Source organism: Phoenix dactylifera, chromosome 14 (genome assembly GCF_051530095.1).
Source record: "Phoenix dactylifera cultivar Ajwa chromosome 14, Ajwa_hap1_PhDact_Kaust_v1.1, whole genome shotgun sequence".
Lineage (NCBI taxonomy): Eukaryota > Viridiplantae > Streptophyta > Magnoliopsida > Arecales > Arecaceae > Phoenix > Phoenix dactylifera.
The window spans coordinates 18,018,172-18,032,407 of NC_143203.1; the positions used below are offsets into that span (position 1 = coordinate 18,018,172).

The window sequence follows — 14,236 nt, forward strand, 5'->3', positions numbered from 1 at the left end:
AGATCGAAACTAAATCTTTACTTCTAGCTTTTTGAAATTCGAAACTCTATATAACATGATTTGAATGTCGATCATGTAAAGCTACTTACGAATCTCAAAACTAATTGGAAAATAGGAAGTCATTTTTTTAATCGTCATCGATGGGATCGGCTCAACCTGTCCTTGCATTTGATTAGTGTGAAAAATTTAATACTAACCTCTTTTCTTTACATGGTCGAAACTAAATCTTCACTTCCAACCTTTGAGATTCGAAAATCTATATAACATGATTTCAAAGTCGATCATGTAGAGCTGCTTAAGAATCTAAAAACTAATTGGGAAATGGAAAGTCGTCTTTTTAAATGACATCAATGGGATTGGCACAACGTCTCCCTGCATTTGATTAGTACGAGAAATTTAATATTAACCTCCTTCCTTTACAAGGGCGAAACTAAATCTTTACTTTCAACCTTTGAGATTCAAAACCCTATATAACATGATTTGAAAGCTAATCATGTAGAGCTGCTTACAAATATAAAAACTAATTGAGAAATGGGAAGTCGTCTTTTTAAATGTTATCGATGGGATCGGCTCAACCTGTCCTTGTATTTGATTAGTACGAGAAATTTAATACTAACCTCCTTTCTTTACAAGGTCAAAACTAAATCTTTACTTCCAACCTTTAAGATTCCAAAATCTATATAACATGATTTGAAAGCCAATCATGTAGAGCTGCTTACGAATCTCAAAACTAATTGGAAAATGGGAAGTTGTCTTTTCAAATGTCATTGATGGGATCGGCATAACCAGTTCTGCATTTGATTAGTATGAGAAATTTAATACTAACCTCCTTTACAAGGTTGAAACTAAATCTTCACTTCCAGCTTTTGAGATTCGAAAATCTAAATAATATGATTTGAAAGCCGATCATGTAGAGCTGCTTACGAATCTCAAAACTCGTTGCGTGTGTGGCCTGAGGTGTTTTGATAACTTAAACCACATATATACTTCTTTTCCACATATTTTAGCTATGGATAGTTACTTTGTTGTGATATTATAATGTTTTTTCTCCAAAACAAAAAAAATATAATAGCCATGAAAAATAGTTGCAAATGTTCCCTTGTGTTAGATAATGGCTGATGCTCAATTGCGGCAGCCATTATATAAATCATTATAAAAGTATTGTTTTTGTATTTGTTATCTTATAGCATATAGAGATAATAGTTCAAAATGATGGTCCTGGCCATTATATTAGGTAGTGCTATACTATATTTCATTTTTTTGATGAAAAGGGAGGGAAAACCCACCCTAATTTGTTAAAATAAAAAGAATACAAAAGGAGGAAAGAGAAAAAAAAAAAAAAAAAACCCTGCTTCCATCCAACATAGTAAAAGAAATTCAATTTTGAAATTTAAAAATCCCTCATTACAAAAATTAAACATCATTCAAATTTTACAATTCAAATTTCAAATTTCAGATAAACATCCGCCTTGCTGCCAGGTTACGATAGAGAACAGTCGACCGCTGGAAATCAAGATTATCTTGCTTCATAGATTTCCTTTCTGCCTGTCAAAGAAGATCGAGGGCATGCCCTATGTTGCCTTTGCCTCAAACACTAAAATTAAGATATCAAGAAAGAAGTTAGTGCTATTTCAAAAAAAGAAGAAGAAGAAGAAATCCAAGGGTTGATCATACAAATAATGGTAATCGTATGAGTAATTATAATGACTCATAGTGGTGTTATTTAAACCATGATCTTGGTCACTCTGATTAATTTCTCATCGGATCATATGATCAAGATAAATGGGATGAGAGAAGACAAACCAGTTGGTGCGAATATAATATAAACATAATTATAAAGTTATCCAGGCTCACCAAAAGGATGGCAGAAGCAGGTAATAAATTAATACTTTAGCTTTTCTTTTGATTAATCCACCCACTAGGTCAAACAAAATGCTACTATTTCTTAAGTACCATCCCAGCGCATACGGATGCAATCCCAAATATGAATATATAATAATTGCTAATCTTGCTGAGAGGACTGGTTCATAGTTCATAGATGCAAGAGCTAGCAAATTGTTCCACTAAAGAAGAACAATGTAGTAGACTTGTATATATTTTATGGAGATTGTGTGTATATTTATTTCTTTCTTTAAGCAATGCTCTACTGGAACATACAGTCTGTAAATTAGTAAAAGAGAACCGAAGAGAATCGATTCTTTGGTGGAGGCAGCATCTGTTCGACTTTAAGGCTCAGTTTATTATTTTATCCACTAGATTATGACGCATTTGATTTTCCATTCAAGATCTGATACCTAATTAATTTTATAGACAACTATTCTAGTTATCAGCAAGGTTGTTCGCCATTGATACTCTAGAAGTTGCCGCAGCATCATCGAGCTAAAATCAATAAAATACTAATACACAACGTCATGTTGGCTTAAGAAATAATGTGAGATTTTCAGCGGGCACCGAAGTTTGATGGCAGTTAAATTGAATATAGAGATGACAGGATCAGGTGGAATTTCCAAAGGCAGGCGCTGAAGAGTTTTAATTTTCACAGAATGTGAATTGGATGGATCCTAGGATGACTCTGGAGGCCTAAGTTCTCTATCTTGGTCTAACTTGACTGCCATCAAGCTTCGTCGCTTTGGTGCCCATTAAAGATCCCACATTATTTTCTGAGCCAACACGGTCTTCTCTTCCCAACTCCATCTTGAGAACGACTGACTAGAGCCATTGCTCCCCGAGCATATTAACAACTACTTTGCCGCTGTAGAGGTACATCGCAATCTTCTACTGACTTCTACAATCTGAATAGTCAATTGCCGGGCCCTCCAGCAACTCAGTTAACTCAGCACCTCGGTCAAATTGACTTTCGATGGCAACAGATTGATACACAGTGATCTGAAACTAATATATCATAAAAATGGAGATAAAAACATAGGACGGTAACACATGTAGCTAGAATCTGAGAAACCCGACAGCTGCTTTAATACAACAGGAAACATACCAGCATTATCATCGATGGACAAAAGATTAGAAGCAATTATGGAATCTAAAGCTCCCATGACATTCTCTTTTTTCCACTTTTTTCTCTTATAGCACAAGTTCTTTTTCTCTGTCAGCACCAGAACCAGTACATATACCAAACCATAAAATACAGATGCTCCGTCCTAATCAAATGCAAAGTTTTTTTTTTCTTTTTTCTTTTTGCTTGATCATTAGCAGGACCTAACTGGATGGATCTAGAAAAAGTTGGCTGTTGCATGAGGGGCAGGTTTAAAGCTATCATACACCACTTCTACTAACATCAACTTATTCTTGCCTAGTTAATTGAATCATATAAACTATGTTTAATTACAATGCAGACTAATGCAGGCATCCCTTATGTTTTGAGAATTTAGCATGCAAGGCAGGTAATCAAGTCACCAACAGCTGCGATCAACAAATTGTTTGCTGTAGCTGAACACCTCACAGTATATTATGAGTGTAAATTAGATGCAGCAATTATGTCACTTAAATACTTCATTTTCTCCCACGATTCATTACCTTTTGCAAGGATTCAGTTGCACCAAACCACTTTTCACTAAGATTTGATTAGTTCGGTGGAAGTTGGATCTTGCAAACTAAGAAATAGACAACATATTAAGGGATTTCAGACCTAGTTTGGCCTAAACTTAAGGCCGAGTGCTACTATGTAGGGAACTCAGTTGTTGGAAAGTGTATTGGCTAATGGAATTGTTACAATATGCAATGAGGGTTCTAAAGCATAGGATAGGTTTCAGCTTTCAATCATGGCTGATATAGTGTGTGAGAGTGCCCATATTTTTTTGTTAGGTAACAGAAAAGGGTCGCCTAATTGGAGGTTACCGCCTCCTTGATGCCATCTTTGCCCTTTTTCTCTCCAATAAGGTGGCACAATTACATAACCCTAGAATCAAGACAGCCATTAACATTTGCATGCAGCATACCTCGCAACCGAGTAGATACTGCATGAGCCGAACCCAATTGACTGAACCTGATTGTCTAAGTCTTCTGCCCTCCTTCCTTACAGGCTATCACTGCCTCATACATCAATCACAGGCATAGCATATATCTATCTAATCAGTAGAAGTGGTACAAAGAAAACAAACCAAGGAGAGGGGAAAAAATGAAATGAAAGAAAAGAAAGCATCTGAATGACCGAAAACAAAGCTACAATAAACTGAAAAATGCAATAGGAAGTCTACTTCAACATGGGTACTCATTACTCAAGTTCACTGAAATGGTATTTAGAAAAGCACTGCCTTTGCTCCCCAAGGCTAATAAAAGGATCACTACATTAACAGATGAACCAAAAATCACTAAGCACATAATAAAGGATTCCCCTTTCACCACCAGAAGTTCCACTTATATATTGCGTTTCCTGATCTTTCCTTTCCCTTTACCATGTTTCTTCCCTTTCTTCAGTTTTAATTTCTTCTTTATCTTATTCTTACTTATACCACCAACAGGCTTCAAGAGTGATTTGGACTGATCACCTTGAGAACTTCCTCCAACAGCCATTTCCACATCTGTCCAGAAACAATGGAAAAAGGTACATCAAAAACAAACGATTGATGAAGTATGAAACTATAAAAGACTCCATAATATATATATATATATATATATATATATATATATATATATTATAGAGAGAGAGAGAGAGAGAGAGAGAGAGAGAGAAGCACAGGTATTCTTATTAGAGGTAATATTAGCGCAGTTTTCCATCTAACTTAGTTTTGAAGGTGATCGCTGAATACAAACTAGTGAAAAGGAAAAATTTGTGTGAGCCCAAATGCAGCTAGAGCTAGGTTGAAAGGCCAATCTCAGCCTCCAAATCAGATAAGGGTACACACAAACCCAACTAGCAGAAAGGGGCACTCCCATATTGACACTAGTAATTGTTCAGCCTTCAAAAAAAATACTTGAATACCCAGACCATCTAAATGTTAGAGTCGATCAAATTTCAAGATATTCAAATTTAAACTGTCACATTCTCAGACATAGATCCCCTGTAGTTGTTCACCTGTTCTTATTGTTTGTCATGGACAGAATATTCATGGTAGCCTTCAACTATTCCCTGTTGGAAGAATCAACCTTCATGAGATACACTATACAGGATATGCTCACATATTGGCAAAAGGAGAGACAAGCTTCACCTAGTTCATTAAGGAGCTGCAAGCATACAAAGGACTAAGCACAAGGCTTAGGAGTTTTTTTGGACTACCTCTTAATACAATTTTGTCACAACTAATACTTGTGCTCTCATATTACCTACCACCAACCACTAGCACAATCAAGAAGGCAGTAAGTAATTTGTATTTGGTTTTCATGATCGCATCCAAGTCTTCTTTGTTTTTTACCCATCTTTTTCGTTGTCATTCGTGATCTCATCCAAGCCTATTGTACATGTCCAAAGATTCCAACTTTCCTACGGTTCTCTATGCTTCCTCGAACGTGCTAATTTCTTACTCCATACTTCCCAATTATGTAACTCAACACATTGACCTCAAAATCTTTGCTTTGCCATGAACGGCTTCCTACTAATTCTATATCTCTGCTAGTTGCTCGAAAAAAACTTTTCTTTTTTCATAATTAATTCGATCAAGTCCTTGTTAACAGACCATCCTTCAACAATATTTAACAATAAATATTCAGTTTTTATAACTATTTGTCAAACGTAGTTCCAAATCTTTGTTAAACTTAATCAAATTGGGGATATGGATGTTACTGCTGTCGCCTGAGCTCAGAAGTCTTCACTATTAGGGTTAAGCAAATAGCTCATCGTAAGACATTGAAGCCCAACAGCCATGGAATCGACGAGAGGAATTCTAAATTCAGAAAGATATGAGCCAACGAAGAAAAAGAGAGGGAGAGGGAGAGGGATCGCTCACCCATGGCAGTGGAGGGCTCCGCGGCGGCGGGGGGGCCGCGGACGGGAAGCTTGGGGGCGCCGAGGGCGGCCTCCTGGGCGGCGAGCTTGGCGGCCTCCTTCTTGTCGTAGAAGGGCTCGGCGATCTCCCTCCTTAGCGTCCTGAGCCTCTTCTTCCTCTTGGACCGCAGCGACTTCGCCATCCCTCGAGCTCTCTCTTTCGCTCTCTTCGAGCGCCGGTGAGAGATCTTTGGGATCTAGGGTTTGCGAGAAGAAACCCGTAGGATGGCTCTTTATGTCGTCGGATGGTCTGATTCAACCGGGTTTGTTGTGTAATGATCCTACGGTTCAGATCACCTGATTCGTTTCGGCAGGTGAAACCAGAAGGAAGGGTTGTGGATGGCCATGGATTTTTTTTCATGATCTAATATTTTACTTTATTTTAGATTGCCAGATGCTTCCCACTAGAGATGGGCACTGCCAGCATGGCACGGCACGAAGCGGGCCGTGCCTGGCACGGCCCGCCAGCTACAGTGCCGGGCCGTGCCTGGCACGGCCCCTTTGAGAGGGCCGTGCTGGGCTAGAGGGTCCTGGCCAGCGGGCCGTGCCTGGCACGGCCCGCTTCGGGCCTGGGCCGGCACGGCCCGGTCTAGGCCCGCGGGCCAAGCACGGCACGGCCCGCGGGCCAGCACGGCACGGCCCATAAGGGCCTGGGCCGGGCTGGCACGCGGGCCTGGCACGGTCCGGGCCTGGGCCCGGCTCGGCCCGATAAAAATTAATGCTTCATAATTTTTTTTAATAAATTAATAAATATTGAACACTAAGAATTTATGATTTATGAATATAAAGCCACCTTAATGGTGGGGGGTTTGGCATAGACCCCTACCAGTTTATTAATTTAAATCAAAATGGTACATGAAGGGAGTTTTGGACCTTGGTCTGACCTCTAGAATACAATAAGAAACTAAGAAAGGGCCGAGGTTTGGACCTTGGTCTGACCTCCAGAATACAATAAAAATGTACAATTATAAAAAATTAAGAAATCTTACTAATCATCAGTGATTCAGTGAATCAGTATTCACTCTTCAGTCTTCAGTCTTCAGTCTTCAGTAGTGTTTGTATCATCATCATCAGAGGATGTTGTATTATGTCCACCTTTATCTTGAAGTCTTGCCTCAGCATCCAGCCAATCCTTGAAGCAGAGAAGCATCTCCACCGTTTCGCCCGTCATCCTACTTCTCTTTTCGTCAAGAACACGCCGACCTGCACTAAAAGCGGATTCCGATGCTACCGTGGACATCGGCACAGCTAAAATATCGCGTGCAATTGCAGACATAACAGGATATTGATTTCTAATACTCTTCCACCAAGATAATACATCTAGATTCTCTATTTGATTTTCATCATATGCAGAATGAAGATCATTTCGTAAATAAAATTCTAGTTCACTACTTAAAGATGAAGAGGAACTTGAAGCATGTGTGTGTCTTCTCTGTGCAATGAATGAAAAAATAGATGACGAACGAGAACTACTAGAAGGAGAAATAGAGGTTTGTATTTGTGTTCTAGATCCACGAATTTTTTCATCATATATAGCATAAATATCATAAAGAAGTTTTTTTACCTCATCTTTAGCAGATTCAGCATCTTGATTCATATTTTCAGAGTATGCATCAAGTAAAATTAGCACGCCATTTAATTTAACTCTAGGATCAAATACAGCAGCTAAGTTATGCATAGGACATATCCTGTCCCAATACTCATTCCATTTAGATTCCATTAGGTCAATAATAGGCATTAAAACATCATCATATCTATGTTCTGCAAATTTTTGACTAATTATATATGCTTGTTGTAAAAATGAACATGAAGTAGGGTAATAAATACCAGAAAGAACATTGGTAGCATTATAAAAACTAAGCAAAAAATCTTCCAAAATTTTTCCTTTATTCCAATCAGTTTCAGTCAATGTAAATCCTAATCCACGATCATTAATATATGCACTTAATAAATTTTTATATGGGTATGCATCATGTATCATGCTATATGTGGAGTTCCAACGAGTAATTACATCAAGTTTAAATTTTTTAAAATGTTTACCATGATTTATGCATAATTCCTTAAATTCTTGAAGTCTTGATCTAGAAGCATGAATAAAAGAAATTGCATTTCTAATTTTTGAAATCACATCTTGAATCATGCCCATGCCAGCTTGAACAGAAAGATTTAAGATATGACATGCACATCTAATATGCAGTAAATTTCCATCTAATATGGGATGCAATGAGTCTTTTAATAATACAACAGCAGAATTATTATTAGATGCATTATCAAAAGTAATAGACATAATTTTATCATTAATATTATATGAACATGCAGTTTGATAAATTATATTTGAAATTTGTTGCCCAGAATGTGGAAAATCAAAAGCACGAAAAGCAAGAATACGTTTATTTAATTGCCAATCATTATCAATATAATGAGCAGTAATGGCAATAAAACAATTACTACCTACAGATGCTGACCAAATATCAGAAGTTAATGAAATTTTTACATTTAAAGTAGAAAGTGTTTCAATTAAATTTTGTTTCATTGCTAAAAAATTGGTCATAGCTACTCTTCTAAATGTACGCCTACTAGTTCTTTTGTAAGCAGGTTGTAGGTTTAATTGAACATATTCTTCAAAATTAAAAGATTCACATAAACTAAAAGGTAATTCATCCTTAACTATCCATTTTACAAGTGCTTTTCTTTGATTTTCATGATTATATGCAAAATTACCTACAAGTAATCCCCCTTGTATATTAAGGGTACTTTGAGTTTGAGCATGAGAATCATGCATCCTATGACTCTCTTGATGTCTTTTTAAATGCCCTGTTCCCCCACTACTACTACAACTATAAAGTTTGGCACATTTTTTACATTTAGCTTTCCAGACTCCCTCAACCATAACTCTATCAAATTCATTCCATACAGTACTAGTCCTCTTACGAGAAGAGGTTTGACCTTCACTCGGTTCACCAGTTCTAGAGGAACTAGGAACAGGGGGTTGAGATTAGTTTCTTCTCCCTCAGAAACAGGAATGCCAAACTGACTTTCCTCAAAAGATGACATATCTATGATTAATTCAAAAAATAAAAACTAACCGCAAGGAGGAATTGAGTAGAGGGTCGGAGGGCAGAGGCAGAGCCGAGATTCCGAGCTTCCTCTTGTGCTCTCAACAGAAGCGACCTTCTCTTCTCAATAGAAACCTCCTCTTGTGTAGCACTTGAACAAACTAAAAATTAAATTGCTAGAAGAGCACTTTAGAAGAGAGAAATAATAGCAGTAGAGAAGGAGAGAATGAGAGGTTTGGTGTGGTGAGAATGAGGGAGGAATGGGCTATTTATAGAAGCCCAAAATTTTTTTTTCCCAAAATACCCCTCAATTCAGCTGTTATTGGACTGTTGGGGGTCATTTTTACGAAAATAGCCGTTGGAAACGGCTATTTTTCTCCCCCCTCTCCAGACGGGCCGTGCCTGGCACGGCCCGTCTGGAGCCGTTACAGGCCGTGCCAGGCACGGCCCGTTTGGAGACGTTGCGGGCCGTGCCTGGCACGGCCCGTTTGCGCCCGTTACGGGCCGTGCCTGGCACGGCCCGTGGCGTGCCGTGCCCGGCCCGGCCCACCAATAGAGGGGCCTGGGGCCGGGCCGGGCTGGCCTTCCGTGCTGGACGGGCCGTGCCAGGCACGGCCCGCTTATGCGTTTAGTCTTTGGGCCCGGGGGGCCTGGGCCGGGCCGGCCCGGCACGGCCCGTTGCCCACCTCTACTTCCCACTAACGACCATCATGAAGATTTATTCAATAAAATGTTACACATTTAAAACCTATTTGGCATCACATATTTTCTGCTTTCTTTCTCTAAAAATAAAAGTAAGAAAACTCTTGGAAAAAAAAATAAGGTGACACCTTTTTCTGCTTTTAAATTTTTATTATAAGCTTAAAAAAAAAATACAAGCAAGAAAATTCTTATCCATGCTTTTAAGAATTTAGAGTTCAAGTTTTTTAAGCAAAAATCTCTTTCCATGTCCTTGATATATTTGCCACCACCACTAACTCTTATCTTGCTACTTGCAAGATCACTAACATCTTTATTGATAGGGTTACCACATTGCCCCCATTACTGCCATCGTTACAATTTAGGGCTAAAAATGAGCTATATCGGGTCGAACCACTTTTTTGTCCAAGCCTAGCCTAAACAAACATTTCTAGCTTTGAGTCAAGCTTAAGCCCGAGTGAGTCGAAGTTCAGCCCGAGTGAGTCGAATATGGAGGGGAGAAGGCAAGGGAAGGGGTGGGGGAGAGAGAGATCATTCTTCAATAATGATAAAAAAAAAAAAAAAGGCTGAGGAGGATTGGGCATTCATGGTGGGGGGGTGGAGAAGTGGGTGAGAGAGAGGATTTGGCGGCAACAACAGCAATGTATGAGGAGGGTGTGGGAAGAGGATCTAACGATGGAGGGGTCATCATGGAGGTTGGGAGGACGAGGCTAACATCTTGCTATGGGAGGAAGCGAGGGTGAGGCTTGACGGGAGAAGAGAAGAGAGAGAGAGAGAGCGAGAGAGAGAGAGAGAGAGAGATTTGTGCATGCATACGGTGGGTCTTATTTGAATCCATGTCTTTGACCTCCACCATGCTCAAGCATGATAGGATAGGTACCGCAAAACTTTAGTCTGGATACTTGATTTTGGCTTAGGGTTTCAAGTTCGGGCGCCAAGATTGGAGTTGAGTCCGAACTTTAGATCAAACTCTGCTTGGACTAAGTATTAACCTAAACTTGACATAAAATTCAATGAGACCTTCTCGAGTTAGGCTCAAGGCCAGATAGAGTCAACTCGGCTTGATGAGCTTCGATCTAGTCTAAACCTATTTCTAGCCCTATTGCCATTGCTACCTATGCATTTATACCACCATCACCACCAGGGGCGGCCCAATGCATTTGGGGGCCTAGGGCGAACTCACTAAATGAGGCCTTTTTTTAAATAATAATAATAATAATAAATTTTTAATAAGTATAAAATACTTTAAAAATTTATTTAAAAATAATCCGTCTAGCTTTTTGAGATGCCTAGGGCGAACTCACTAAATGAGGCCTTTTTCTTTTTTTTTTTAAGTTTTTCATATCCACATTCATATTTTCTATTAGACATTTGAATATAAAATTATATTACCAAACAAAGCAATTAAGATAATTACTACAAACAAATTAAAATATAAAAAAGAAAAAAAAGAAGAGAAAATTTGTAACAAAATTATAGAAATTGCAACAAAATTAGGAAAATTAGACACTGGATGTTGAAAATATAATCAAACAACAAAAAGAGGGTTAGAAGGATCACACCATATGTTGTGCTACAGTGCCACTAGGCCCACTACCCACTGAGTCACTGTCACAGACTGACAGACTCAGTCTCTCAGTGACAACTGAAACCGTGACACGGACGTGAGGGCTCAGGGCTGAGGGGATGGCCGAGCCCGCCGGGGTCACGGGACAACGGGAGCCGGGGCCGGGGAGGGAGGCGAGGGCCGAGGAGGTCACGCCGTCTGCCGTCACGGCCTCACGAGTCACGCCTCACAGGAGCCGGGGCCGGGGTTGGGCGAGGAGCGGAGGAGGTCACGGGCTCACGGCTCACGGCCACGGGAGTGACGGACTGACGGCCTGACGGTGTCACAGGCGGGGTCCGGCCGTCCGGGGACTGGGAGGCGCTCAGGCGGAGGAGACGACCTCGCCGACTCACTGGATTGAGCCGGACGGGCCGATGGGGTCACGGCCTCACGGGAGCCGGGGGCTCGAGAGGCGGGAGGGAGGCGAGGAGGTCGCGGGCGGCGGGACCGCCTGGATGCCGAGGAGGCGGGGCGCCGGGGTCGCGGGGACGGTCACGGGATGCCGGGGCCCAAGGAGGCGGGGAGGCGGACTGGCGGAGGCGCGGCCGCGCGGGGGGAGACGAGGAGGAGACGAGTAGACGACCCAGGGCCAGGCGGCAGGCAGTCACGCCTTCACGGCTTCACGGAACAGTCGAACAGAGCTGTCAGAGACTCAGAGCAGAAGAGGATTGAGGAGTGGAGGAGGAGTGGAGTAGGATGAGGATTTTAAAGAGAGCCAGAGAGGAGGAGTGGACAGTGGAGCACCCGCGTCTTGTCGAGGTAGCCGTTGGCTCCTGCGGCCTTACCCTCTGAGGCTCTGACACTGTAGCTAGCTAGTAGCTAGGAGCGGCCGAGCGGGAGCTGGGAGGCGGCCGAGCGGGGCTGCGGGAGCTGGGAGGCTAGAGCCTAGGATGCCGTCGCGCGGGGGCCTTCTCTCGAGCCGGGGCCTTGGGCAACCGCCTAGGTTGCCTAAGGCTTGGGCCGCCCCTGATCACCACTATTACCGCAATTACGGCTACCATAACCACCATCACCATCAGTATCAATGCCACCACTACTATTACTAAGAAATACTGGAAGACAAATTGTTTTTCTTAATGTCTATAAAATTAAAAATAATTTTCTATAACAAACATGTATATATTCTTCAAAACTTAAACAAAAATATATAAATAATTTGTTTATTTTTTATTTTTAAATAAAAAAGTGAAGGTGATGCTAAACACAAGCTTATTTACTATTTCGCATTATTAGAAAGACTTCTGAAGAATCGGTGCTTGCTCTTCCGTTTTCCACTTCACTATGTCACTCCTGTTTTGGATCAACAAGCTGATGCTCGGCTTGAGTTTCCCTCCGTATCTGGACGTCCGACTCTGTATTAGGGAGATTACTTTATCTACAATCCGCCATGGCGAGGTTGCTTCGCGCCTGAAGATTCTGATCGTTTCTTTCGTTCCATATACACCAGCAAGTAACTGCCATGCACCATGCAATCCCATGCGCGCAGTTGTTGATTCTTCCTTTAAATCTTTCACCTCTCCACAAGGTCCAAAGGGCCTCCACAGTTAGCTTTCTGAAACTATGTTGTTGAACGCCAACCAGTTAAATAGTTTTATTTTTTCTGGGAGTGGCATCCTCCAGTTTATTAGTGAAAAGCTTGATATGATGCTTCCATGGCTGTAAAATCTTGTAGCCATTTCTGACAGTGAAGACTGTGTTACTCCCCCATTTTTCATTCAATACCATCTTCCTCTTCTGTGAGGTTTGTTTCTTTTGAGAGGTCCGAGAGGTGTTGCAGTTCTACCAGGCCTCTCTAGTTTGGGATTGTAGTGAGGCCTATCTGAATCTCTGAAGAGCCAAGGGCTTCTGTAACTGTTGCATTTGGTCTTGAGGTTATAGCATAGATGGTTGGGAAGATCTCTTTCAAGTGTTTTCTCCAGAAGCCATTGATCTCCCAGAAGGCAATTTCCTACCCGTTGCCCAGCTTGAATTTGATGCTCGCAAAGAACCATTGTTGAACTGTGAGGCACTTGATTGATGTTATTATGTTAATAATTTTGATTCAAATGATTTAAAATGAGCAATGCAGGAATAACATGGAGATATCAAAATCATAGATAGCAAAAGTGAGAGCTCTAGCAAAAATAAAAAGCATACAATTTTATGAAAATCTGTTTGACTATGTTTTAGATGCTAGTAAATTGAAGATTTACATGAATCTATACTTGCATTTTCTTTTTTTTATTTGTACCAATAATACGAAAATGATACAAGTCCCAAGATATTTTTTTTTTGAGAAAAAGGCATAAATCTGAATATTCAAAACTTTTTGAGAATTTTCCAATCATGATTTCATAAAACAAATGAATTGTTCATTGAGTAATTCGGCAAGATCATTGGCCATGAATAATTATCAAAATTTCAAAAATATATCAAATATTGTAATTGTATCTCTTCTAAAAGGCAAAAAGAGAACACAAATTAAAATCAAAAGCTTATTTACCAAATACACATTCATATCCATCAATGTTTATTGTGATATAATCATATCCATCTGTCCAACTTGATTTACAATGCTAAGTACTACTCCTAAGTAGTAAATTTTTATATAGTTTGGCTTGAAATTTGGCTTGAGTTTGGTTTACTTGGGCAGCAAGTGAATTGAACTAAAGCAAGATTTCTCTCATTTAAGCTCGACTAAATTTAGCAGAAAATATAATATCCAAATTACTTACTTTCTCTAAAATAATGTATATTAATTTTTTATATTTATTTATTATAAATTAATGTAATTTATAAAATAGTAGAGTATATTTTAACTATAAAGTGAAATATAATTAAAAAAATAAGTCCAAAATATATAAGTGAAAGTCTGGAAAAATACAAACGTTTCATTAGATTCCTTATATAAGCTATTCCTGGATAGCTCTTTTTCAAGTAGGAATTAAATAAAATGGCTCG

The 14,236-nt window shown here is 39.9% G+C and overlaps 1 protein-coding gene across 1 annotated transcript; it reads right to left on the bottom strand.

The window, feature by feature from the left end:
* Window positions 1-4,138: 4,138 nt before the first annotated feature.
* On the bottom strand, window positions 4,139-6,163 carry LOC103699644 (uncharacterized). Its single transcript, XM_039132638.3, has 2 exons — window positions 5,898-6,163; window positions 4,139-4,535 (listed from the first exon to the last, which is right to left on the bottom strand). The coding sequence occupies exons 1-2, from the start codon at window positions 6,076-6,078 to the stop codon at window positions 4,372-4,374; spliced, it is 345 nt and encodes a 114-aa protein (XP_038988566.2). The 5' UTR covers window positions 6,079-6,163; the 3' UTR covers window positions 4,139-4,371.
* Between the last annotated feature and the right edge of the window lie 8,073 nt (window positions 6,164-14,236).

Bases quoted from the DNA above. Each gene is read 5' to 3' on its own strand.
- LOC103699644 (XM_039132638.3), bottom strand. From the start codon at position 6,078: ATGGCGAAGTCGCTGCGGTCCAAGAGGAAGAAGAGGCTCAGGACGCTA. The intron at 4,536-5,897 runs GTGAGCGATCCC...GTTTCTGGACAG, and splicing joins GGAGCCCTCCACTGCCATGG to ATGTGGAAATGGCTGTTGGA.